Consider the following 25,449-nt stretch of genomic DNA (forward strand, 5'->3'; position numbering starts at 1 on the left):
TTTGGCACAAAAATGACAATACTGTACTTTTGGCACAAAAATGTCCTAAGTTTATCACTAAATCAAAGTTCAATCACAAGTAATAAGTATTGGTCAACATCTCCAAGATAATTACACTTCTACTTTCTCTGTACTATAGGGCTTGTCTAGATTGAAAGTGTTACCAATAAAAGGTAGGATAAAATGTAAAGTATTATAGCTATATTGGTATAACTCCTTATGTGGACACACTTATTGCAATATAAAAAAAGGGTACACGGGAATTATTCTGGTACAACTCCCACAGTTTAATGATACTAGTATAGCTTCCAACGTAGACAAGCCCAAAGTTTTCAAAACATGCCTGTAAGAGAGCTTGCTTTTTCCTTAACAGATTGGAACAAAATGATAGTTTTAAAAGTTTTATCCTGAAATTATTAGTCATATTTATCAAGTAGCATTATGTTACACAACATCATTTATCAAGGCAGTAATACAAAGAAAAATGAATAAGGTTTTAATTACAGGACCAAATTCTGCCTTCAGATGTGTGTGTGTAATTCCTATTAAAGTTAACAGGAGTTGCACATATATAGGTGAAGGCAAAGTTTGGCTTATAAACAGAATTCATTTTCTGTTTTAGTTTTCTCTAAGTATTAGACCCTATAATTCACTAAACAAACCTGTTAAAACTATTGGAGCTTAATTGCCAAGATACCAATCAGCAGACCAAATTTGTTGATGAATCCAGGTCACGTGCCACCTGAGGCACATTGCGCATATGCTAAGACGACCACTCATATATCAGCATTCTGTTTATGAAGCTGAAAGATCTGTCTCCTTACAACATTGTTATTACACCCTATTACAACATTTCACATATTTACATTAAACATATAATTATACATTTTGTTTCTTGATATTTAGGTACATTTATAAAATTAGGTATCTGCACAACAGAAACACTGTTAAAAGGAAGCTTATTATGTTAAGCAAAACAGACAGCTTCTGTAAAAGATTAAACATAAAAATTTCCAATGTTCCCAAGTGATACAAAACATCAGTGGGACTTAGGATCCTAGTGTCAGTTATGAAAATGGAACTTAAAATGTTCAAGAGTGCCAAAGTCCTATTGACTCTTCATACTGTTCAGACTCCTAAGTCACTTAGGCAATTTTGAACATTTTACTCTAAACTAACAGATAAATGGGACATTTCAATATGATTAGATACTGTAGTGTTTGATCTTAAAAGCAAATTCAGTCTATTTAGTTTTGGCCTTGAAATACTTCATCTAACTTTGGGGGGGGGCAGTTGGAGTATTTTCCCCAGTACCATTTTGTGGAACACAGCTCTATATTCTCCTGAGCTGTTTATAGCTATATCTCAGTAAGGCAGACTTGCTTGAGAAGAAAAAAGTGTGTGATTAGTGTTAGTTGCATAAAAAGAAAAAGTGTGCTTGAACAACCCTTTTTTTACAACTTCCTGAAGTGTCTACATTCAAGGACCTGAATACTCTACAGTATGGTCTGCACCTAAATTTTGTGGGAGAGCCCCTATTTTCCAGGGCTTTGGACCTGTGCTCCGGTTCTGCTACAGTTCCAGGCAAAAACCTGCAGCTCCACTGCTCCGGAGCTGTTCTGCTCCAAAGCCCTGCTTTTTCTGTCACACATTTCAACACAAGACACTGGAATTTCTGCAGCAGCTTCAGGTAAATTCATAAACTGTGTTTTTACTTTAATAAAAAAGGGAATACTGTACTGATTGACTAGAATTATTAAATGAATAATCCAATGTATTTTATTCTGCTCCTAGATACTCCATGCACCTAATTGAACATACATACATTAGAAAATGCTTCTGCAAAAATCATCAGTAGGAAAACACCTATGCTAACATTGAAATCATCATGAGGTTTCACAAGTCACAATCCACTGAGATAAACAGGGGTAGTTAAGATCTTTCAAAGCTATTGTTTCAGGATGTTTAAGGCTATGTCTACACTAGAGACCTTACAGAGGCACAGCTGTATCCATGCATCTGCCCTGTTGTAAAACCTCCTGTGTAGGTGCTCTATGCTGACAGGAGAGAGCTTTCCCATCACTATAATTAAATCGCCTCTAACAAGTGGCAGTAGCTATGACAGCGGGAGCATCTTCTGCCAACATATCACTGTCCACATTGGCGCTCCTGTCAGTGTAACTTATGTCAGTCAGCTGTGTTTTTTCACACCCCTGAGCAACATAAGTTACACCAACAAAAGTGCTAGTGTAGACATAGCCTCAGACTCAGGCTGTGATTTCACTAGAAACACTGCAGGTGTACTGCTTTAGTGCTTCAGTGTAGACACTAACTACATTGACAGGACAACCCCTCCCATCACTGTAGTCAATCCACCTTCCCAAGATGCGTTATCTAGGGCTAGGGCTATCCTCTGTTTTATTCTTTGTATGCAACTAACACTAATCACACACTTATTTCTCACAAGCAAGTCGGTAAGCCAACCCATAAGCCAACCAGAGGTTAGGTTGGCTTACTATGACACTCAAGGGTGTGGATTTTTCACACTTCTGAGCAGCACAATTGGGTTGACCTAAATTTTAAGAGTAGACCTGGTCTCAGGAAACCACCACAAGATTAACAATTGGATATTTGAAAGGGTGAGCTTAAGGACTAGAAAGATGGCTATGTCTATGCTTACAATGCTTCAGTAGCACCACTGCAGCTGCACTGCTGTAGATCTTCAAGCCTGGTCTACACTACAGGATTAGATTGACATAAACTGCCTTGTGTTAACATAGCTGTGGAAGTGTCTTCACTTAAATTTGGATCCCGCCAGTATAAGTGCCTCTCTTTGCTGATTTAGAAACACCACCTCCCTGAGTGGTTCAGTCATGGCTGATTAAATTAGGTACATGCAGTGACAGTGTAGGCACTCCATTGCTTACATTGACTGTTACTGACTTTTAGGAGCCATCCCACAATGCCCCACACCGACAATACAAGCGCTGCTGGTGAGATGTGCACTGACAATCACAAAGAGCAATGTATGTGCACACATAAGCAATTTAATAACTGCACTGGCTGCATGCCAACATAAGTTAGGTCCACATAACTTTGTAGTGTATACATGGCCTCAGTGTAATCGCTTACTACTGTGACAGAAGGGGTTCTCCCCTTACTGTGGGTAATCCATCTCCCCCCTGAGAGGCAGAAGCTAGATCAGGGGTTCTCAAACTGGGGGTCGGGACCCCTCAGGAGGTCATGAGGTTATTACTTGGGGGGAAGCAAGCTGTCAGTCCCCATCCCCAAACCCTGCTTTGCCTCCAGTATTTATAATGGTGTTAAATATATAAAAGTGTATTTAATTTATAAGGGGGGGTGAGGATGGTCGCACAGAGGCTTGCTATGTGAAAGGGGTCACCAGTACAAAAGTTTGAGAACCACAGAGCTAGGTAGATGGAAGAATTCATCTCTCGGGGGCAGCAGTGACACAGAACCATTGAGAGTTGGTGGGGGGGCACAATTTAAAAGTTCAGGGGGCAGAGGACCAGCTCAGGCATCACCTTCCAGCTCCACCTCCCTCAGCCAAGGCAGCTGATTCCACTGGATCCTGGGGCCACGGGAGCGCGGAACACATGCCTGTGGCAGGAAACTCACAGCAACAAAGTTTCTCCCGCACCCTTGCAGACACCTCATTGGGGGGAGGCATGCAGACAATGCCTCTAACTTGGGCTGACCACAGGAAACCTGCTCCCAGCACCTTTCACTGCGACCCACCCACCCCACCCCACCAACACACTTCTGTGCCCAGCATAGGGCTGCCATGCTTTCCCCGCCCTGCCAGGATTACCTAACACGCAGGCCCCACCACCACCTCCCCACTCAGGCTCTCAGAGGCAGCTGCCATGCTGCACAAAGGCAACAACCTAGAGTGGCCACCCTCACCTGGCAGGAGAAGTGCTCTGTCCCACCTCCTTTGCTCCCTGCCTGAGCACTAGGGAGAAGGGCGAAGCGAGCGGGAAACATGCTGGGGAAGGACAGGAGGGTGCAGCATGAGAAGGACAGAGTCCCCTTCCCTCCTGGCAGGCCGAGCACAGCAAGGCCAGAAGCTGTCCTCTGAGCTATGGTGAAGGGCTGGGAGCAGGAGGGGGAGCAGCACTGGGTGCATCTGGCCCCAGTAGCATTTCATGCAGCACCTGGCCATTGCAGCAATGGACTCTTCGGGGGGCTTATAGGGTCAGTTCACTCTCAGCCCTGCAAGGGAGGCTCAGAGCTCGCAGAAATCTGGAAGACTAGGGACACATGACCCCACATCACCTCTGCTCAGGGTGTGGATTTTTCACACCCCTAAGAGAGAGAGCCATCTAGATGTAGCTTTTCAGTGTAGACCAGCCTATTTTTTCTTTTAAATCAAAGCTTAGATTCTGGAGCAAGGGGTGGATTCTATGGTAAATTATATACCTTAAAAAAAAAAAAAGAAAAAGGTATCTATATCAATCACAGGGCCTTCACAATAGTCAAAGTTAGAGGTTAAAAATAGCACAAAAAAACCCAAAAAACGCTATGTCCTTATCATACGCACATATGTTATCATGTGTAAGAACCTGAAAAGCATATGCTTAACTCCTGTATGGAATTTTTAGACTATTTAATGAGGGTCTGAACTAGGCTACACAGGTGAAGAGTTAATGTATTAAACTTACCCCCAAAAGATAAGAGGTTAAATTTAACTAAGGCAACCAAGTTGTTGCCAGTATTACTGTCAAGAAAGTGGAACACCTAAGACATAATTATGTACTATTCTGCATTTTGTGTACTCATTTTACCTGTGAGAAGTGAAGTACTCCACCAACTCTCTCATTCCCATCATCTAGGGATGGGAGCTGTTGGGCTCTTCCTATGGAACTTCGTAACCATGGACCCCACCAATAGGAGCCCCATTCATTTTTCATATCTGCCTCTAGCTAGGAAGAGTCATTTTAAATATTTCAAGCCCTGGTTTAGTCAAGTCTACAGAAGACTGCGAGGAACTTCAAAAGTAACTGAGCAGTGCTATGACAGATTAAATTTGATGTACCCAAGTGCAAGCTAATGCACATTAGAAAGAATAACCTGAAATACACAAATAATGATGTATTCTAAACTAATTATACTGACTCAGGAAAGAGATCTAGGCAGCACTGTGGACAGCTCAATGAAAACAGCTGCTCAAAATGCAGCAGCAGTGAAAAAAGCAAATATGTTGGACTGTATTAGGAGGACAGCACTACTGATATTATAATGACACTGTCTAAATCAATTGTTCACTTTCACCTTGATTACTGTGCTCAGATTTGATCACTCCATTTCAAAAGGGATATAGCAAAAATAGAAAAATTAGAGGCATGAAACTACTTCTCTCTGAGATAATACTGGAAAGATTGCCTGTTAGAAAGCATGTGTTTTTCTCACTGTCATGTACATGGGGAGAAGGGAGAGGGCTGGTATCTGGGGCTGATAGGTGTGTTTTTTGTTTTGTTGTTGTTCTGGTTAATTATTCTCTTTTGGCTATGGTGAAGAAAGGCCACTGGATAGGTTATGCTTGTTAGGTTTAGTATGGATTTCTAGTATTTCAGTTATGTCCAAAATGACTAGTCCCTAGATAACTATTAGAAATATTGAGAGATGACAATAAGAGACAAGACAGAGGTATATAAAATAATGAATGATATAGAGAAGCTCAGTCTGATTATTTTACTGACTGCATAGCTATCAAAGAGGAAAAATACAATAGATGCTAAAATCAAATGAAAAAAAGAGTGTTTTACACAAAGAATAACCTGTGATGGTCACTAACATAAGACATTGAGAGAAACAGACTACTGGGTTTAAAATAATAGCCATTTATATGAACATTCAAAATTACACTAGGTAGATTAAAAACCTAGGCAATATCCTCCTCCTTGCTTCAGGATATAAGCCAATCATTACATGCCCCTGCTTAGAGAAATGTATGGGAAATGTATATCTCCCTTTGAAGCACCAGTTAGTGGCCCCTACTGAAATCAGGATACCAGACTAGAGAGACCTGCTTAGCAACTACAATATTCCTGTGATGAATCCAGAGTAAAAGCTGCAAGAAGGCTTCTAACTCCAACCCTTTTTGTTTTGAGGGGTTCATAACCTTCTAAAACTTTTCACTTTTCAGACTGACATTTTCTAGGTATGGCCTCTAGCCCAAGAAAATTAATCTGAAAATTGAAGCAGAAAATCTTCAGCTATTTTTGAATGAAGAAAAGAAAAAATGCTTCCTATTACTAAAAAAGGAGAATGTGCTCAAGTTCTAGTCTACTGGATAAAGGCTGAAATTTGGAAAGCAGAGAGCTTTCATTATCAAATATCTTTGAGTGCTCTAGAATTTTTTTTTTTTTGGACTAGTCATGAACTTCTGAAAAACCATTTACTGTACATGTTCAGGTCATCTGAACAAATTTTTCACCAAGCATAGGAAGTGCACAGATCAAGAGGGCTGCATGTGTGCATGACTAATTTAAATGTACTGAACGCATATATGGACTCAGTCCCTGCAAAACGTGTAAGGAGAAACAGGATTCAGAAGAGCTAGTATATACTTAAAGTGCCTGGGAGGGAGCCGTGCTCATATGCACCAGCAGAACCTGTGGAAGCAAAGGTTCCCTTCTGCAGTCCTCCTAAGTGGTGTGGGCAGAACTGCCTGTGATGTTCATCTAACTAGTTCTGTATAATGGAATTTATACACATTGTCAAATTTTTGCAAGCCAGCAGAGCTTCAAAATCCTGAATAGTTAAGTTTCTCTTGCTTTCCCTTTTTTCTATCCTCTTGCTCAAAAAGTCTTATGTAATTCCACATAAAAGCTGTTCTAAAAGAACATTAAAGTTGCACAGTTAAGGTTGAACTTTCCTGACTTGTGTATGCTTAACTCTTCCTTCCTTTATGTATACATTACAATAATCTCTGACTGTATACTAAGTGTATACTAACTGTATGCCAGAAGCTACATGCCATTTATATGAAAAAAGAAGCAGTAGTAACATACTACATTTGAAGTTTACAAGAATACAGTGTTTTTGCATATACAGGCCACCTTAATTCGCACTGCTGTAATTATCTCATCCCTTCAGGCTGTAAAGCCGGTTGATAAGTCATACTATTAGTGCTGACAATTATTAAAATATACACCTTAGAAATGTATGAGATATCTAAATCAAAGGTGTACTAACCATGATGGCAGTGAGCTTACAGTATAAACAGTTACAATGTGCTGTACATGTAACAAAGACGGTAGGAAGAAATTTAAGTTGGAGAAACATCATAATGTATTCACGCAAACTGACAAAGTAAAGTGTAATGCACATTTTGTCATCTGTGCACTTAACCTTGCAATACTAAAGTTCTCAACACAGGTTTTGGGAGGGGGGTTTTGTTTGTTTGTTTCGTATTATTTTTGTTTTGTAGAATTAAACCAAGGAAAGCTTTGCAGTTGATATAAAAAAGGACAAGACAGTTGAAGCCACTTAGTTTAAAGTACAATACTGATCCTTATAGTATGGTCCAGTGCCAACTCAGGTAAATGTTCCTAATGGTCTTTCAGAACAGACAACAACTAGCATCCTCCCACAGTATATCATCAATACAAAAAACCCAAGTATAAAAATTGTCACATAATGGCCAAACAGACATCCTAATCGCCTGAAATTCCAAAAACCAGGTCATTTCTACATACCCAATCCCCTCAAAAATGAGTTTTAGAGGCCACAAAATCTATTAGTGCACAGGTCAGCCTTTAGGTGTTGTAATGTACATGGAGTCTCCCAACAAGAACAAGCTACTAGGCAACTCCACCAAAACAGACATGAGTTCCTGATTTTTAAGCACATTTAGGAAAAGAGAGTCCTGTTACACTAAAACTGATAAGAAAAAAAAATCAATGCATGCTATTTTCATTTAATGCTATTTAATTTCTCAACAAAATTACTTCAAACTTGTCAAAATTCCATTTGCCAGCTTTTAAAATAAAACCCTCTGAATTAGAGTACAAGAACAGCTTCTGACCAATCACACTAAGAGAGGAGCAGTTTTAAAAGCAATTTACATGAGTAAATACAAGAAAGATCTCAAAGTTAATTTCAAGTTGACAGAGGAAAACAGAATCTTAAAGTGACAACCCTCCCAAGCATTGCTATAGATGTGTTATTTACCAAATAAAAGGCCAATAACTTTGTTTTTATTGATAGACTTAGAGAATCAATGACACAATAAAGAGAACTTAGAAAAACTTGTGTCTCAAACTCTAAGCATGCATTTTCAAATATCTCTCTTCTTTCTTATTCTCAATGTGAAGCAATAATTCTGTTTTGAATAGATTTCATAAACATCAGGTTTAAAAAGAGCAAGTGTCCTAAAAAGAAAGAAAGAAAACAATTTATATATAAAATGTAAGATTTACAGAAATTGTTTCTGAACAGAATTTTCTTTGAAGTATTCTAGGAGGTACCAGGGCACCCTAAACATTGTAATTTAAAGGTTTAGAGATTAAATTTGCTACATCTTTTATTACTAATTACTCAAAATATAAAGATTCATTAATTTAACGAATAGTACTATATTCTCTTGGCTTAACCTGACCTTCAAGACTGCAGAATTTAAAGACTGTGCATTCAACTTTAAAAAAAAGACAGGCTTTTCCTATGGCAGGGTTTCTCGAACAGGGGTCGCCGCTTGTGTAGGGAAAGCCCCTGGTGGGCCAGGCCGGTGTATTTACTTGCCCCGTCTGCAGGTCCAGCCGACTGTGGCTCCCACTGGCCGTGGATTGCTGCTCTGGGCCATTGGAGCTGCTGGAAGCGGCGGACAGTATGTCCCTGGGCCCATGCTGCTTCCAGCAGCTCCCATTGGCCCATAGCAGTGAACCGCAGCCAGTGGGAGCCGCAATCGGCCAGACCTGCGGATGGGGCAAGTAAACACACCGGCCTGGCCCGCCAGGGGCTTTCCCTACACAAGCGGCGACTCCTGTTTGAGAAACCCTGTCCTATGGTGTTCTAGAAACTTTCATTTTTGAGTAACATTTTTGCGAGAAAACTAAGTAGTAAAGCATCAGGTTTTCTACCCTCAATTGAAGTGTCACAGCCAAGTTGTGAATCCAAGACAAACACTTTGGGAATGAGGACAGAAAGAGAAGCCCCTCATCAAGATACCCTCTCTAACCCCTTTTCAAAGAACATTTAGATGAAAGCTAGGATTGGTACAAACAAATTTTGTCTCTCTTCTAAAATCCCTTTTAAGCACAATCCCCCCCATATAACAGCCTGTTAGATTTAAGTTGCCATATTTAGTACCAATAAAAGCAGTAGCAAGACACAGGATCCAACTAAATGCTGGGTCCAGGAGGGGACTGGAGATTTAACAGCAAACCCTATGGCAAATGAATGACTGGATTGGCAAAAGGGACTAGAGACCCTAATGGTAAGATCTGAGTGGACTGTGGAGACCAGTTTGGTGATGGAATCTGAATAAAGAGGTGGCTACTTGTGTGCATATATTGCAGCAGCAATGTTTGATAAGTCTGACAGCAGCGAGGTTTAAGTACACAGTGTCATATGTTACAAAAAGTCTTGTGGCATCTTATAGACTAACAGAAGTATTGGAGCATAAGCTTTCGTGGGTGATGAAGTGGGTATTCACCCACGAAAGCTTATGCTCCAATACTTCTGTTAGTCTATAAGGTGCCACAGGACTCTTTGTCGCTTTTTACAGATCCAGACTAACACGGCTACCCCTCTGATACTTGAATATTTAAGTGGTGACAGACATATATACAGGCAGTTCAACGGACACCTCTCAACTCTTATCCAGCTGTATGCACTCAAACCATACCCTAACTAGCTCAATCGGGGGGAATGTAACCCCAGCATACATTCATTTAAAAAAATGGCAAGATAGCATTGAGAACTGTGATGGAAGTGTGTCAAACAGGAAGTGGATTGAGTAGTCCTGGCAGCAATGACAAAATCTGAGCCACGACCTTTGAACATTTATTGAGGGTGAATGAGATGAACCTGGCAGCAGTAGTGCGATGCAAGCAGAGGCCTCAGTGTGCATAAGTGGGAGGGTGCAAATAATAGCACTGGTATCTTAGTAGCAGAGCATGAGCACAGGTGCATAGCAAAAGCAGAATCTTGAGTTTGATGCTGCTGCTACACACAGCATAATCATTTTCCCTAGTATGTCTAACAACAGGCCTGAGCTCCAAGGGTTAAAAGAAAGAAAAGGACAGCTCCCACTCCCTTGCTAAAAGAGAGCTTTTCATCTCACTGATTGAGAAACCCCTGCCCCCTAGATCTTCACTCTCCTTCTCTGCTATGAGATAAAATTTAGAGCTAGGTGCAATTTATTTTGTTAAACTTCCCACCACCTCCCTACCACAAAAGCAGATCTGAGTTGACAGAAACATTTAGTGAATTTGTATCAGTTTTGCCATACTGTTTCTCCAAAATAGGAAAAAAAGTTTCAGAAGTGTCACAATAGAACATTTTGCTTTTTTAAACTAGATTCATAAAGGGGCTTATGAGCCAGTCACAAAACTGAAGTGACGGTGCCTCTCTTATACCCAATAGCCTAGTGCTTCGGGCATTCATCTAGGATATTAGAGACTCAGGTTTGAATTCCCACTCTGGAGCAGAGACATCAACTCAAATTTCCTCCTTCCGAAGGGAGTGCCCCAACCACCAGGTTATTAGTTATTCTGGGGGAGGTCTTTTTCCAGTCTCTCCTGTTGAAGCTGTTCCATTTTGTATTATTAACTAAATATTCACTGCCCAGAGATAGAGTGAGACAGACCCTAGCCTGGTGGTTAGGACACACAATTGGGAAGGAGAACACCTGGGCTCTAGTCCCTGCTCTGATCAAATATTTACTCTTCTTTGTTTTTATGACCCGGGCACACAAACTCATACTTTCACTTGCTGGTTACAAACTTATTTGGGGTCATGAACTTGTTTTGGATAAATTTCTTCTCTACTCCCTATTCTCTTCTCCTTGACGGGTTCCAGCGTCACAGAAAGATTGTTCATCACCACATGACATAATATGACAACATCCACCAAATCTGGTGAATTCCTCCTCACTTTCACCACTCCAGAAGAGCAAACCCAACTGCCACAGCAGTAAGGGCAGGGCTTCATGCTAATATTATAAACCCAATTGGAGCTTCAAAATCCTGAATGGCAATGCCAGCATGTCTAATGGTTGTGCCCTTAGTGGTGACCATGGCATGTCCAATATTGGCAGCACTGCAGCTCCAAGTAGTGACTGTGTGCAACCATGATCCTGATGGGACATAGGACAGCCCTGGCAAGCTCCTGGGCAGTGACCCCAGCACATACAGTACTGGCAGCAGGATGTATTGGGATTAGCAGCAGGGTCCTGACTGGTGACACCAGTACATAGCGGGGGCAGCAACAGGACATCCTAATTCATGCAATGACGACCACGGTGGTTACACCGGCCCCGCTGTTGCCATGCACCATGCCCCCAGCAAGTCCAGGGGCCTCTCTGGCTGGTGTAAGAGGTCCTGAGCAGGGGCAGCAACGGGGCACTGTGTCTTGTCACCCCAGTGTCTGCGTGCGAAGCTCTAGGCTGAAAGAGGCGAGCAGGCCCCCCCCGAGTCCCTGCGGCTGCTTTGCAGACAGGCAGCCCCTCCCCGCATCCGCAGGCTTCCCGCAGGGCCTACACTCGAAGCCTTCCCTACCTCCGGGGGCAGCCCCCACTGCGGCAAAGAGAGGAAGGGACCCCTGCCCACAAAGAGGCCTCAGGATACGCACGCTCGCTCGATCCCTCCCTGAGGAGGAGGGGACGGCGGCGGCCTGCCCCCTCCTTCCCCGCCCGCTTCTACAGCACTCAGCCGGGCCGCGCGGCCATTCCGAGAGACTCCATCAGGCCCGGCTGAGGGTGGGGGGCCGACGCGCGCTCTGAGGCTCGCGAGTGCCTCGCGCCCCCTTTCCCTCTGCGCCGGGCGGTCGGCACCTCGCGCGCTCTCCCCAGACACTCCCCACACCCCCGTCTCGCGGGGGACTCGCGCTGCGTCTCGCGCTGCCGGAGTGGCTCACGCACCAACCGTCCCACGCGTTCAAACCCAGCTCGAGCCGGGGACTCACCGGGTCCAGGGGAGGGGGAGGAGGAGGCAGCGGCAGCAGCTCCCGGATACATATCTCCGTGTGAGGAGGAGGAGGTGGCGGCGGCGCCTCTCTGCAGGGCAGGCGGTTCCTACTTCAGTAGCGGCTCTGGGGAACTAGCCCGAGCCCCGGCTGCACTGACTCTCAGGGAAGGGAGGAGGACGGCCGACTCCGAGCCGGGAAACCAGGTTACTCAGCGGCACTGGGGTAGGAGGAGCCGGGTGGTTACGGGGGAGGCGGAGGCTCCTCCCTCTGGCATCTTTCTCGTCCCTCCCTCTACTGGCGGGAAACGGGGACAGCCACCTCAGCGTCCCGACTCTGCAGCCTTCAGAGCAGAGCGACTAAACTTCCCCGCCTTCCTGAGGCGGCAGCGGCCCCCAGACTTCCCTCCGTGCGGCCAACGACACGTCCCCGCTTCCCCACTACAAAGGGGCCTAGCAGATCATGTGGTCTGAGCCCAAAGATTGCCATTAGCTGAAAGTCTTTCAGTCCTTACGAAAATAAACCATTGTGTGCGATAGGAAAAAGAACAGGAGGAGGTTCATAAGACTGGGGTCACCCCTGGAGTATCGTCCTGGCTACTTGGCAGCTGTTCTTCAGGAAAAGGGCCCTGTCCTTACTTCTGCTGGGTCACTCTAAGGCCACGTCCAGACTAGGAATTAAAATCGATTTTAGATACGCAACTTCAGCTACGGGAATAACGTAGCTGAAGTCGAATTTCTAAAATCGAGATACTCACCAGTCTGGACGGGGCGCCATCGATGTCCGCGGCTCTCCGCGTCGATTCCGGAACTCCGTTCGGATTGATGGAGTTCCGGAATCGATGTAAGCGCGCTCGGGGATCGATACACCGCGTCCAGACTAGACGCGATATATCGATCCCCGAGCAATCGATTTTAACCCGCCGATGCCGCGGGTTAGTCTGGACGAGGGCTAAGATGGTTGACTGATGCTCTTGCCTTTAGGGCAGGATTGGAGGAAGCTCCCTCCCCAGCTGAGTGGGAATTCCCTCTGCTGAGGTAAGCCCAGTTGTGGGAAACCCTTGGCCGATAGGGAGAAGGCCAGGACACAGTTCACCCCTGCCTACTTTGGGGAGTCCTCAGCAGAGGAACTCTCAACCCCTGGAGATTTGACTTTCTCAGACCCCACATATAAAGCAGGCAGACCCCATCCCTGCATTTGTTTAGCATGGAGAGGAGAAGAGAAGACACAATAACAATCTTCAAATACATAAAAAGTTGTTATAAAAGAGCAGGGTGATCCATTGTTTTTGGTAACATAAGAGAATTATAAATAGTCACAACACAGATTATCAGTATTAATCAGTCATGTCAATCTTTATGGTCACTCTCTGCAGTGCATTTCTTTCTATATATAAATGTATATTGTACATTTAATAAAGCAACAAAATCCTAAGTAGAGCACTAAGAACAAGATACAATATATACTGCATAGAAGCAATAATTAAGTTCAGGCTGTTAACTACTCTGATGTGTAATTGCATCTTAGTTCTTATCCTGGTGCATGTCTTGGTTCCATTGTTCAGCATATTGGAAAAAGTGGCTATGTGGAAGAATAGACTCACTCCTGGAACACCTCTTTGTGACCAGGTGTGGTGTAGCACCTCCCTCCCCAACTGGCATGCCCTGCCAACAGCACTCTGTTTACCCATCTCTTCCTGTTGCTCAGCCCTCCGTCCAGGTCACAATTTAAGTCCACCCCTTTTGGGTATAACAGAGTTCAATAAATAAAAATCCAAATATCATCACAGAAGGTCAGCTCTGGGCTCTGTCCGTATCCCCTTACATCAGGGAGGCTTCATGCCCACTTCTCTGGGTTCTAGTCCAGGGTCTCCGTAGCTAGGAGGCAATATCTGTCAATATCAGACCCACCCCTGCTACATCCCTGGGCTTCTGGCTACATGAGCCTGTCAGCAGAGCCTTTCCATAGCCTCTCTAAAATCACCTTACTTTCAGGTGCTGGACTTATAGGATTCTTCCCTAGAATACCACAATAAAATCCCAAACAGGAAGTACCAACTTAAGCCAACTTCTGTCCTTGCCAGGCTTGATTTTTTTTAACCCTCTTCTTCATTTTCACTGCCTTGCTCCTTAAAAGAACACTTCTTGGAAGACCAGATCCTGCTCCTTTGTCATAGCTTCCCACCAGAGACCGCTCCACTCCAGGGGCTATTTCATGTCTCCTCTGGCCTCTTACCATAGAATCATAGAATATTAGGGTTGGAAAAGACCTCAGAAGGTCATTGAGTCCAATCCCCTGCTCAAAGCAGGACCAACCCCAACTAAATCATCCCAGCCAGGGCTTTGTCAAGCTGGGCCTTAAAAAACTCTTAAGGATGGAGATTCCACCACCTCCCTAAGTAACCCATTCCAGTGCTTCACCACCCTTCTAGTGAAATTGTGTTTCCTAATATCCAACCTAGACCTCCCCCACTGCAACTTGAGACCACTGCTTCTTGTTCTGTCATCTGCCACCACTGAGAACAGCCTAGCTCCATCCTCTTGGGAACCCCGCTTCAGGTAGTTGAAGGCTGCTATCAAATCCCCCCTCACTCTTCTCTTTTGCAGACTAAATAACCCCCGTTCCCTCAGCCTCTCCTCGTAAGTCACGTGCCCCAGCCCTTAATCATTTTCATTGCCCTACACTGGACTATCTCCAATTTGTCCACATCCCTTCTGTAGTGGGGGGGACCAAAACTGGACCCAATATTCCAGATGTGGTCTCACCAGTGCCGAATAATCACGTCCTTCGATCTGCTGGCAGTGCTTCTACTAATACAGCCCAATATGCTGTTGGCCTTCTTGGCACCCACTGACTCATATCCAGCTTCTCGTCCACTGTAATCCCCAGGTCCTTTTCTGTAGAACTGCTGCTTAGCCAGTCGGACCCCAGCCTGTAGCGGTGCATGGGATTCTTCCTTCTTAAGTACCTCTCCCCTGAATTTAGAGTAATCTGCAAACTTGCTGAGGTGCAATTCGTCCCATCATCCAGATAATTAATAAAGATGTTGAACAAAACCAGCCCTAGGACCAACCTCTGGAGCACTCTGCTTGAAACCATACTTCTCTACTCAGGAGAGGATCCCAGGGGCTTCTTCGTCTTCAGCGATTTTTCCTTGACTATCTCCCCACAGGCTAATCCCAGAGAGTCATCCAACCAGCGGACCAAATTCAGTGATGAATCCTGGCTGGTCATGTGCCACCTGAGGCATGTTGAGCATACACTAAGACAACAACTGCAAGCTTCCTCTTCTCCCTGAAGCCCCATCCATTTCTTTTCTCTTTTTTTCCTCTTTTTTATAGTGAAGCAGACTTGACTGAATATTCTATAGCCACCACCAACTAAAAGTCTTCAGTACTTAGTGGTTTATATTGTCTTGGTCTGTCATGTGTCTTTTAGGTAATGTAACAGTGCCTTTTTTGATAATACTCCATTTTCTCAAAGTTTTTACAATGTAACTTTTTTACCTTCATACATTTGAATTCCTCAAAAAAAAGCTTTTCTCCCTTTTTTTTTTAATCAGAACTCTTACATACCTATAAAAGGTGAGTAAATGTTTCTTCCACCTAGTTCACATAGTCCAAGATTTTTGTTTAAGCCACAGTGGCCAGTTAGTACTCTAAACAAAAGCACTTAATTGATTCTATCCAGGCTCTGAAGTATGTCACAGTCCTCAACTCTAGGGCACAAGTCAAAAAAAAAATCTTCGTCTTTTTCCATTAATCCAAATCTTTTACCATTCCTTTTAAATTAATTCCTGTTTACTCAATGGTATTTCTGTGTCAATCCTTCCGTTTCTTACAGTATTTTTAGCAGCTTTGTCCAGCATTTTGTTCCGTATTTTCTCAAAATGTGATGGGATCCAAGGTAATGCTTCATGTATCCCCATCTGAACTAACTCTGTTAATAGAAATATAATTTCTTTGATTAAGTCACTTCTACATAGTGAAACACATCCTTTTTTTTTTTTAATCACCATAAGGCCTGAGACTGAATCAGAAAAAGTGACTGCTGCTGCTGGGCATACATCCCAGATCCAATTTAGTATTAGCATTATTGTTACTACCTCAATTGTCAGACATATACATTATCAGATTCTGTTATAGATTAGCTAATTCCAAGTTTTGGTATACAATATGCTGCCCCTACTCCACTTGTTTTTTTCTTTTTAGGACCCCCTCTGTATATATATTCGAGGAAACCTACTGTACTTTTTATCTATATACTGATACGCTTCATTTTAAATATTTACTGTCTCTTTTTTACCCTTAAATTTATCAAATAAATCTAAATCCACCTGGATGGCAAGTCACATGTCCAAATGACTAATTCTCCAATGACTAAAAGTTTTGACATCATTGAGTTTTTCCTTGTTTCTCCTGCATCCACACTTTAACTCAAATGGCCTATGGAGTTTTGACATCATGTGCTATAGTTCACCTACTGAATTCCCGACAAGCCTCATATATTTGGTACTTTCATCATTGCAGATTCCATTAACTTTGGCCCAGAAAGTTAGGTCCAGTGGTTTCATTCATACTGTAACAGGCATTTCACTAGAAGCTATCTGTAGCACTCATATAGTGTTGTAATAAATCTACAGCACACAATATATAGTGCCTGGGCTTGTATTAAATCTAATTTGTTAAGTTCTGATTTTGATGCTGACAGAAAGCCATAGTCAAAAGCTGGTCTGATTAAGATTCTGTATATCAATCGTATTTTCTTATCCATCCCTCCTGCCCCAGTTAGTCCCAGTCCCAGCAAGACTTTTAAGCGGGTTAATCCTTCCTGTACATTTATCTTTAACCTAGTTAATATGATCTTTTCAAAATAATTTAGTATCAATTATTACCCCTTATAATTTGAACTCTTAATTATATCTATTTGTTCTCCATACAGATACAGTTTATGTTCTTTTGTAACTTTCCTTTTTGTAAAGATCAACCCTCTGGTGTTAGCAATGGAGACCTTGAAACCCCGTGCATTTTCTCAGAGGTCTGTCATAATGCTTTGTTGAGCCTCTTTTCTGCTACCTCAGTATTTCTGTCCCTAACCCACAGAGCACAATTATCTGCAAATAGAGTGATACCTACTGCAGCACAGCACTTGTTTTGGGAGATCATTTATCATATTAAATAAGGTTGGGCTGAACTTCAGTACCCAGAAAGATAATGGAGCAAATAATTAAGTAATCAATTTGCAAACATCTAGACGATAACAAAGTGATAAGTAACAGTCACTGGGTTTAAATTCAGTTGGAGCCCACCAGAGCAGAGCCCTGGTAAATATTTTCAAATCCACGGGAGGTGCCAGGGCTCAGGGCTTCAGCGCCATGGGAGGTCCCAGGGCTCGGAGCAACAAAAATGATTAAAAGTCTAGAAAACAGGACTGATCAGGGAAGATTGTAAAAAATTTGGGTTTGTTTAGTCTGGAGAAGAGAAGACTGAAAAGGGACATGATAACACTTTAAGTACATAAAAGGTAGTTGCAAGGAGGAGGGAGAAAATTTGTTCTCTTTAACCTCTGAAGATAGGAAAAGAAGCAATGAGCTTAAATTGCAGCAAAGGTGGTTTAGGTTGGACATTGAGAAAAACTTCCTAACTGTCAGGGTAGCTAAGCACTGGGATAAATTACCTAGGGATGTTGTGGAATCTCCATCATTGGGGATTTTGAAGAGTAGGTTAGACCAGGGTTCGGCAACCTTTCAGAAGTGGAGTGCCAAGCCTTTATTTATTCACTCTAATGTAAGGTTTCACGTGCCAGTAATACACTTTAACATATTTAGAACATCTCTTTCTATAGGTCTATAATATAGAACTAAACTATTGTTATATGTAAAGTACAAAAGGTTTTTTAAATGTTTAAGAAGCTTAATTTAAAATTAAATTAAAATGCAGAGCCCCCCAGAACGGTGGCCAGGATCCAGGCAGTGTGAGTGCCACGGAAAATCAGCTTGCGTGCCGCCTTTGGTCTAGATGGTCTAGATCAGTGGTTTTCAAACTGTGGGTTGGGACCCCAGAGTGGGTCATGACCTAATTTGAACAGGATTGCCAGGGCTGGCTTAGACTTGCTGGGACCCAGGGCCAAAGCCAAAGCCTAAGCCCCACTGCCTGGGGCCAAAACTTTGGCCCTGGGTGGCAGGGCTCAGGTTACAGGCCTCATATCTGGGCTGAAGCCTTGGAGCTTTGGCTTTGACCCCCTCCTCCAGGATAGTGTGGCTCAGGCTTTGGTCTTCCCTCATGAGGTCGTGTAGTAATTTTTGTTGTCAGAAAGGGGTTGGGTGTAATGAAGTTTGAGAACCCCTGATCTAGATACTTAGTCCTGCCATCATTGCAGGGGACTGGATTAGATGATCTCTCAAGGTTCCTTTCAGTCCTACAATTCTATGAACACTATCCTGTGGTGTACCATTTTTAATATTGTATATATTTGACATAACTTTCCCAACTTTGATCTGAATGATCCTTTTACTCAAAAATTCTCATCTACCCTACATTCTTCCCCTGGCTCTAGTGCACTTACTTTGTGCAATATGACCTTCCTCCACAGCATGTTATATACCTTTTCAATATCTAGAAAGACAGCTATCATGAAACCCTTGTGCCTCATAAGTTTTTGTATTTCAGGTTCTAATTTAGCAATGCAATCAATAGTGCTTCTTCCTCTCTTAAAACCACTATGTACCTTATCTTTAATGCCATTTTTTTCCAAATAGGAACCAATCTTTCATTCACCATTCTCTCCATAATTTTATCAAGGGCAATTGGGTTATAGGTATCTAGTTTGGGGGATAGTTTGTCTGTTCTTTGTATTGAATTACCGCTGCATATTTCTACCCTACCAGTATCACACCTTTTCTCCCCTATAGTGTTAAATAATTTCAAGATAACTACCTCTCTGAAAGTAGTTTGAGGGAGAAGCATTATGTTATATATATTATCTTTTCCTGGGGATGTAATCTTGCTTATATCAACAGCCTTCTCAAGTTCTCACATACAAAAGTATTCATTTAGCATAGTATCTTCATTTTTACCCCAACTACATAACAGATTATGACTCTCTTCAATGAGCTGTCTTTTAATCTGGAGGAAAACATCACTTTAATTTCCACCATTACTCACCCTTAGAAAGTTTCTGCTAAAACTTCTTTTTTTTTTCCATTACCAGAACTTTTAACTATGTTGTCAATGTCAATAAGACCTAGGATGTGGCTATTTTCAGTCTAAATTCCATTCAATCTTCTGATTTGCTTGTATATTTCTGATGTCTTGTCTTTGTTTATCTGCCCACAGTACTTTCTCCAACTCTTTCTTTGATTTTTTTTATAATTCCTTGTACTAATGACTTCTTTTATATTCATTAGATATTTGCTATTCATTGTATATTTAGCTTTTCTGTAGACTTTGTACCTTTCTTTAACTGCCATTTTGGACTCCTAATTCCACCATGGAAGTGAGTTTTTAGTTTTGGGATACTTCAGTAACCTAGATATAGCTACAGTAGCTGCTGCTATTAATCCCGTTATTACATTATAATTGAAATTCTCTGTCATCATTCACACAATGATTATTAATAAATTCTGTACATTTACTTGTAAATGGCTCCCAATTATCCTTCTTAGAATTCTAGGTGGATACCTTCTATCTTACCTTGCCCTTGAAAATTAAGAAGTATAGGGAAATTATCACACCCCATTCTTTCTTCTTTATGTATTTCCAAGTTGCATTTACTTGCAGTATCTGCCATTATAATTCCCAGATCTAAGCACGAAAAACTACTATCTGCTGCGTTAAATCTAGTTGGAGTGTCATAATTTAAAACCACTGAATTGTTTTAATCAATTAACTTTTCTAAGCATGCACCATTTTTATCACTTGTTTTACAAATACCAACATCATCTGATTTTGCTTCTACTCTTCCTTCCCCCCTACTTTGTATCCATTCTCCCTCTCTAACAGATTCTTCTTCAATTTTCAGAGTGACATCATTTGAGATCAGAAAAGCCTCCATCTCCTATCAGCCCAGTTAATCCTCCACCCCAAGTCCCAGCTCAGCTTCCTCTGTTTATAGTCCTCTCTCATCGCCTTCCCAACTAGGCTTCATCTCAAATTAAACCTCACCCATCCTCCAGGTGCAGCCACATAGCCAAGTGGCTTCTCAGGTCCCTATTAGATCTTTCAGTGCCTGTGTTGGGTACACACCTCATCACAGGATTCCAAGTAAATCCAAGTCCTTCCATTTAGATCTGTAGCAGTTCTTATGGGTCAGTCCTTAGATAAGCAGTGTAAAATCTAATGCCCATTATTAGTATTTCTTTTCTTCTTTTTCTTTGTTCAGGACAATCATTGTTCCAAGTCAGAAAAATACACTTAATTGGGGCCACCTGTAATACAAAAAGCACCCTGTGAGAAAATCATTAAAAAAATTATTTAGAAAATTAATTACTTTACTCCAATGTGGATAATGAGACTTATGCTCACTTGTAACTGTGATAGCCTGAAAGAACCAGGTACTTACAACCATGGAAAACAGAGACAGAACTCCACCTCTTTTCAACTAGTATATGATTGGCTCTATGGGATAGTCATCTGTGTTTTTTCCACCAGTTCCCGGTCACAGTACAATGAAGTGGCAAACATTTCCCTTCAGCATGCCATCATTTATGCTTATTCCTCTTGGAATAGTACATTTTCTACACTGTGAGTCAAATGAGTGCTTTGGAGAATAGGTGTGCGTATCTACTCTATATCTACATCTATACAGATATACATATGTCTCCATCATAAATTGGTTCACTGAGACAAGGAAGCAGAGATTTAATATTAACTCAAGAGTTGGGACTATATTTAATGTTGAGGTTATGTCCATTTTGTAGGTTTTATATAATTTCAGGATCCCATATTGGTTTTTAAAATGGAGTTTGTGCCCATGTGATCCAGCTGATCACAGTTTTCCTGCTTTTTATTTCTCCTCAGAAGTGGTAAACAATTTCTGGACAGAACTGTTTTTACTGCCATTTCCCAGAAGGGGTTTTCTGCTCTTTCTGCGGGGTTTCCCAGGCCAGATTATATAAATCTGCCCTGAGCACTGTTCAGCTGCTGTCCATCAAGTGACAGTAACGGTCTGACTTGCACTCACCTACCCATCCTAGTGGTAGAGGGGGCTAGGCTATTCTTTCTACAGCTCTGCTTCTACTTTGTCATCACTGCAAGGAGAAGAGAAGGACAGACAGCCACATTCCACTTATCATCATCCACCTTCAGCTGCTGTCCCCCGACGTACCATCTACTCTTCTACAGACCCAGAGGATCATCAAGGGACTCCCTGGAGCTCCTCTCCAATGGCTTTCAACTAGCCAGAGGATTGAGGTCCCAGGCAACAATCGATGCTTGATCTATAGAAGGAGGTTTCTATTAAGGGGTTTACTTACCTGTTTATAGTGTTTATTTTGGAAAAATCACTGTATTGCATAATTTTACTGTTTACTCCCTCCTTTTCTTTGCCCAGTTCATTGTACACCAATCCCTCAATATACTTAATTTGTTTTTCACCTTATTACGACTGACTCCTCGTTATTCAAGGTGGGACGGACCCTTTATGGGAAGATCAAACCTACCAGATGACAGATGCTGGATAGGGAGGGTCGAATCTAAGGAAACAGGAAGCATAGGAATCTCTTGCCTTATCCCATATATATTTATTCGCTTTTCTGTCCTTTCATCTAACATTGGCGACCACAGCAGGACCCCTCTAGGTTTTCTTTTCCCTGAGAGGTTCTGTGTTTTAACTTGCAATACAGTGATTGATTAGCCCATTGGCTCAGGGTGGATATTGGAAAGATCGGTCTGACCTTGGGTGTGTTGGATTCCCACTATGGAAAAGGACTGTGTGGCCTGGACACAGTGCCCTTAACACAGTTCCGGGTGGAGAACTGGCAGTGGGTCAGAATAACCACTTTTCTCTGATTCTGCTCGAAAGGCCTTTTAAAATCCTGCAGCAGCTATTGGGGCGACTGGACCCGGAGTCCAATCCTAATTGGCTCAGGTAGCCGTTTCTGTGGTACCCCAAACAGAGCGGTTAGTGACCAGCTGCTTGGCGGTCATGGGAAAGATAGCTCCAGCCTTGTTTAAAGTTAGCTTCAGTATCTCTCCTTCAGTTTTGTTTTTATGGTAGGCAATGTTTTTATTGGAAGTGTGAGTCAGAAGGTTATTATTTTTATAATAACCATAAGTGCCTGCTCTGGAACTCCAATACATCCTTCCGTAGCCATTGAGTGGCCATTTCATTTTTTTTTCAGTGGGCTCCTGGAACAGCATAGTAGTGATCCCTTCAGTGGGACATAAAAGAAACCTTCATTTTCTAGACGATTGGTAAAGTCCTTAGGTGTGCAATGATGAGCAGGGTCTTCAGCCTCAAGGGATGGGAAGCTGAACATAATAAATTATCTGTGGACCATAGTATCAATTTTTTTGGAAAAGGGCGCAACCCATGGAAACCAGGCTCCATTATCGGGGTGGCAGCTCTGGAAGTGTTCAACACGCTATGGGAATGTTGCAATCTGAGTAAACCTGTTCCCAAGAAAAGTGAGTGACGTAGCGCCCTCCTGTATGGCCTTGCCACTGTTAGCAAAGAACTTAACAAACAGACTCTCCTATTTAACCAGGAGATCACTCTCCTGAAAACTCAAAAGAAGAAGAGTGAACAGTTAGAGAAGCAGCATTTAATAGACCTAAATGCTGAAAAATCTAAAGTTACCTCCCTTACACATCAGGTCTCCCAGTTGGAGCAACAAATAGGGGGAGCAAGTAGGTGAGCCTCTGCTGCCGAAAAGGCAGCAGAAGTAGGAGCAATTGAGCTCCAAGAGGCACAAGCAGCCAAAAGGCAGCTTATGAGGGAGGTGAAGGTTAATCAAAACTCCTGTACAAGCCTGCCAACATAAAATCTCTAAACTGCATAGGAAGCTACAATCATATAAGGGCATAGCAGATGCAAAGTGTCAGGATCCCCCTGCAGCATACCATCCAGGAGGGGCGAGTGACAGTGAAAATTACACAAGAGGGTGAGGAACCTTCTTCCCCACCTTACACAAAAGCAGCTTTACCCACAGCCCCTGAAGGGTTGGTACAAGAGACAAATCAGCTGAACCCTAAGCTGCCAGAGGAATAAAAACCACCACCTATGGCTCCCGTAGTAACTTCGGTTACACAATATGGGGGAGTAAATCCACCTCCTCCCCTAATAAAACATGAGTGTAAACCATTAACACCAGAGCAAGCCCGTGCATTAAGTAAACAATTTGGGCCTTGTGATACAAGTAATGTACTGGAATGGTTAACGCAAAGTTCGGTAACCCAAACTTAATGCATGATGATTTTGTAACACTCTTACAAAAATTGAGTGTAGGACACCAGAAGACTTCGTAAATGTACCATATGATACTATTGCTAATACAAATAATGATCAAGCTGATGTATATAGACGTATTCTTAAGATGTTTTATTCAAACACTAATATAACAGGCATGGCTTATGCTGACAAACAGAGAGTGAATGAAAAACTGGAGAGGGTGTCACCTGATGTGCTGGGATGCCACTGAGTCAGCCTATTCTGCCAGCCTGGCCTTGCTGGGCTAGGCTCACCAGCTGCTTCCAGTCAAGCACACAGGCAGGGCCACACCCAGCTGCAGAGAGAGACAGAGATCTATTCTGGAAAGATTCAGCCTTAGGGGCTTACCCCAACGCTGGTGCCCAATCCCTTTATGGGATACAGACCAAAAGGTTTTATGAAATTCACTCCCCTCCCTCAATGTGAAGGGAGAGATACACAGCTTCTTGCCCCTCCAGTTAGAAATTACATAAACTGGGTTATATTATAAACAAGAAATAAGTTTATTAACTACAAAAGGTGAATTTTAAGTGAATATGAGATAACAGACAGAAGAAAGCAGATTACTGAGCAAATAAAACAAAGTACACAAGCTAAGATCAATATGCATAAAAAACAGGTTACAAAATGTAATTTATTACCCTAAATGTTATTTTAGGCAGGTTGCAAAGTTTCTGTGGTTCAGAGTTCCAGTTATATTTCTTTTCAGACTGGACCCGTCTCAGTCTGAACTCCCCCACTGCCTTCCTTTCAGGTGGCTTTAGTAGTCTTTCTTCTTGGGCAGACAGGCCATGGAGAGGAGGAGTTCCATTTGCCTTCCTCCCCACCCTTAAATAGGATTTACATAAGGCGGGAATCCTTTGTTTCCCAAACTTGACCTCCCTTCCCCTTCCAAAGGAAAGTTACAAGAAGTCCAAGGTAATGTTTAGTATCAGGTGACAAGACCACCTGACCTAGTAGTGTCACAGTTAGGTCCTCGGATGTCTCCCAGGAGGGAGAGAGATTAGTATCTTCATGGTCTTGTTGTTCCTTCCTGACGGCTTGTCAAGTCTGATGGCCTGTCATCTGGTGGGTGTCTTCCCAGTACACACCCAGTTGTAATAGTTACATAGTCCATATTCCTAACTTTAGATACAGAAATGATACATGCATACAAATTGGATAATCACATTCAGTGCATCATAATCTTTCCAGTGATACCTTGCAAGACCCATCTTGCATAAAGTATATCTCAGTTATGTCATATCCATATCATAAGCATATTTTCATAAAGAATATGGAGTGAAACGTCACACCCCTATCCTGGACATGTTTGACATATTAGGCTGGATTATTCACTGCCTTACACCTTGTGGAGTCATTTGCCCTTGTGCAAAGTGAAAATAAATTATCAAATCAGATTGGTAGCATTTTATATCTATTTGCATTCGGTGTGCACAGATGTAAATGACTGCAGAAAGTGCAGGGGAGTGGAGAACTGGGCCTACCATATACATCTCTGACAGAAACCTAATGTTCTGCCTCTTCAACACTTTGGTGAAGGACAGTCTGCCAATAAAGAAGTATAATTGAAATGAACTTATTTTTTATCTGTGTTCCAAATCTACTGTGAGGCAATACTCAAGTCTTTGAGTGTATCTCCCTAATGGTTGCAGTGAGATAACTGCAGCTGTGTGTGCATATAAAGATCTGCAATGAAGTAGTACACCTCTGTGTGTGTACTTCTAGTGGCTGGCAGGAGGTGAGTGGGGTGCAACTGAGTGTGTGTGTGTTTCTCCTTCAAAACCTGCCACATCTATGCTCCCTCATCTTTGCCCCCCCTTTCAAAAAATCCCTACTAATTGTAGCTAGTCCCAGCGCTTTTTCTGTATC

The 25,449-nt window shown here is 42.4% G+C and overlaps 2 protein-coding genes across 3 annotated transcripts in view; both read right to left on the reverse strand.

Annotated features, from left to right (window-relative positions):
* AGO2 (argonaute RISC catalytic component 2) overlaps positions 1-12,225 on the reverse strand; it is a 141,318-nt gene extending 129,093 nt beyond the window's left edge. For both annotated transcript variants that reach the window (XM_050940745.1, XM_050940744.1), the window contains exon 1: positions 12,151-12,225. In XM_050940745.1, the coding sequence (XP_050796702.1) occupies positions 12,151-12,202 (52 nt within the window). In that variant the 5' untranslated portion in view covers positions 12,203-12,225. The remainder of the gene's footprint in view (positions 1-12,150) is intronic.
* Positions 1-25,449, reverse strand: part of LOC127045315 (uncharacterized) — a 127,180-nt gene that overhangs the window by 83,282 nt on the left and 18,449 nt on the right. The gene's annotated exons all lie outside the window — the stretch shown is intronic.

This window comes from Gopherus flavomarginatus, chromosome 2, assembly GCF_025201925.1.
Source record: "Gopherus flavomarginatus isolate rGopFla2 chromosome 2, rGopFla2.mat.asm, whole genome shotgun sequence".
Taxonomy (NCBI): domain Eukaryota; kingdom Metazoa; phylum Chordata; order Testudines; family Testudinidae; genus Gopherus; species Gopherus flavomarginatus.